Source organism: Danio rerio, chromosome 24 (genome assembly GCF_052040795.2).
Source record: "Danio rerio strain M-AB ecotype USA chromosome 24, GRCz13ab, whole genome shotgun sequence".
NCBI lineage: Eukaryota > Metazoa > Chordata > Actinopteri > Cypriniformes > Danionidae > Danio > Danio rerio.
Genome location: NC_141044.1, coordinates 45,275,001 through 45,277,500, shown reverse-complemented (window position 1 = coordinate 45,277,500; position 2,500 = coordinate 45,275,001). Strand labels below are relative to the sequence as shown.

The following is a 2,500-nucleotide window of genomic DNA, read 5'->3' as shown; positions in this document are numbered from 1 at the left end:
CGGAATCATCCTCAAGATGCCTGAAACAACATCAGGAGAATATTATTATTATTATTATATTTCAGCACACACACACACACACACACACACACACGCACACACACACACGCACGTTCGTCTGGAGTTTAAGCTGCTGTTTTCAGAATCAGGTGAATGAATGAATAATTGATTCAGAGAGTCGTTCTGAAATGACTCAGTTTACAGTCAAAACAAACAGCAATAATCTAGAAATCATCATGACAGTACCTGCTGTGTGTGTGATGCCCGAGCGCAGAGTGAGCTGCAGCAGAGACTCGTGTGTGTGTGCGTGTGCGTGTGTATATATATGTGTGTGTGTGTGTGTGTGTGTGTTTGCTGTTATATACTGTGTTTCAGGTGGCGGATTCCACAGAATGACACGCCGGACTCTTCGCACGCGATCCTGAGCCGCGCGCGCGCACACACACACACACACACGCGCGCGCGCGCGCACAGGGAGGGGTTTCTCGCTCACTGAAGCTCGTGTGATGTTGTTCATGGATGAAGTTCTCCACAGCGGGGATGAGGACAGCAGCGGGGATTGATCAGCTCGATGTGTTTATTGATCTGCCGCGGAGTTTATTCGTCGGATCGATTAAGGAAACTTATAAACTGCGCTGAAGATGATCGATTGGTGATCAGTGAACACTTGCAGGAGCGGCGGGACTGTACGGCAATATACCGGCCATTCTGCTGGATTATCGGTGTAACTTCTGCTTGACCGAGATAGTTTAAATCACCTGTGTGTGTGTGTGTGTGTGTGTGTTGGTTGTATTGATGTACTTGTACTGCTAATGTAATTCCGTGAACATGGTCGATGTTTCTGTGTCGATTGATACACACACACACACACACACACACACACACACACACACACACACACACCTCTAAAACAGTGCGACATCTTGAAAATCACCTGCAAGAGAGATTTGAGGACATCATCTGGCACAAATCAGCCCAAACACACACACACACACACACACACAACACACGCTTGATGATGATGCTGTCTGCGTGTATTAGTGATGTGTGTGTGTGTGTGTGTGTGTGTGTGTGTGTGTGTTTAATGTTAAAATAGGAACACACATAACAGTGCAATACATCAACAAGTGACACTCAAATGAAAACCCAATAAAGCAGAATAAACAGGTGTATAATAAACAGAGCTTTACTGAAGTGTGTTTGCGGTCGTCTCATGTCAGATTTCACACACAGACTCCAGATCAGAGCAGATTCAGGCTCTTCACAGCTCCTCATCAGCTGAAATCAACTTTCCACCGTCTCCCATTAATGAGGAGAGTCCAGCTGACCATGGCTGAACACACAGCGCTCGCTCAGCAGAGGAGTTACATGAGAACATAAACTCTGTGTGTGTGTGTTAATAGTGTGTTTGTTTATATGCGTGTGTGTGTGTGTGTGTGTGATGCTCTGCAGAACTCATTCCCTGTTTTAGGATAAATCTCATCCGCCTCTACAGGATCAGTCTGTTTAATCTCCCACAATCCCTCACTGTAGTGACACTCAATCATGTTTCTGCACGCAACCCCCCCTACATCCCCACACACACCTCTCCTCCTGCACATTAATGCACATGGGCACCCCGAAACTGAGCTCAGATGATCAATAACTGCACAGATGATCAATAACTTTCCCAGTGATGGGTTGCGGCTGGAAGGGCATCCGCTGAATAAAAACGTGCTGGATAAGTTGGCAGTCCATTCTGCTGTGGCGACACTGGATTAATAAATGGACTAAGCCGACAAGAAAATGAATGAATGATCAATAACTGCACAGATGATCAATAACATCCCAAACATGTGATGATGTATTCTGGCTCTGTAGTGTTTATTAACTTTCAGAAACACACACACACACACACACACACACACACACACACACACACACACACACACACAAACACACAGAGATAACTTCTTAATCTTAGTTTTATACACATATATTTATTGATTGACAGACAGCAGTGTGTGTGTGTGTGTGTGTGTGTGTGTGTGTGTGTGTGTGTGTGTGTGTGTGTGTGTGTGCAGTATACACACTCTGCAGGAAGTTTTCAAAAATGAAGAAAGAATGAATACAAACTCTCACACACACACACACACGCACGCACAGGAGGAACAGTGGCGCCCCCTGCTGGAGGACTCACACACCTGCAGCACACACTCATCAGTTTATCCACTGCAGTTGCTAAGGTGTGATATGTTGTTGCTAGGGTGTTCTGTGCAGTGGTTAGTGTGTGTGCAGTGAGTAGTGTGTGTGTGGTCAGTGTATATGTGTGTGTGTGTGTTCAGTGTGTGTTCAGTGTGTGTGTGTGGCTGCGCGTGGTGTGCTTGCGCTGCTGCCGAATGAGGACTGGAAGTTGATGATGGTCTCCTGTAAGATCTGCCGCTCTCGACCCTAACAGGAGGAGACATCAGAGAGCTGAGTACACTACAGAGAAGACCAGCCACACACACACACACACACA

The 2,500-nt window shown here is 46.2% G+C and overlaps 3 protein-coding genes across 7 annotated transcripts in view; 1 reads left to right on the top strand and 2 right to left on the bottom strand.

The window, feature by feature from the left end:
- The window catches only part of ahrra (aryl hydrocarbon receptor repressor a), an 18,703-nt gene extending 18,263 nt beyond the window's left edge, over positions 1–440 (bottom strand). For both annotated transcript variants that reach the window (NM_001035265.2, NM_001441901.1), the window contains exons 1-2: positions 247–440; positions 1–20 (exon numbers count right to left, since the gene is read on the bottom strand). The exon at positions 1–20 is cut by the window's left edge and continues 53 nt beyond it. In NM_001035265.2, the coding sequence (NP_001030342.2) occupies positions 1–9 (9 nt within the window). In that variant the 5' untranslated portion in view covers positions 10–20; positions 247–440. The remainder of the gene's footprint in view (positions 21–246) is intronic.
- The window catches only part of rmdn1 (regulator of microtubule dynamics 1), a 94,878-nt gene that overhangs the window by 63,410 nt on the left and 28,968 nt on the right, over positions 1–2,500 (top strand). The window lies entirely within an intron of this gene.
- anks6 (ankyrin repeat and sterile alpha motif domain containing 6) overlaps positions 1,954–2,500 on the bottom strand; it is a 7,944-nt gene continuing 7,397 nt past the window's right edge. For 3 of the 4 annotated variants that reach the window (XM_087308515.1, XM_087308517.1, XM_087308516.1), the window contains exon 16: positions 1,960–2,430. In XM_087308515.1, the coding sequence (XP_087164641.1) occupies positions 2,332–2,430 (99 nt within the window). In that variant the 3' untranslated portion in view covers positions 1,960–2,331. Of the gene's footprint in view, positions 2,431–2,500 lie in introns of all 4 variants that reach the window. The other variant, NM_001005928.2, reaches the window with a different exon arrangement.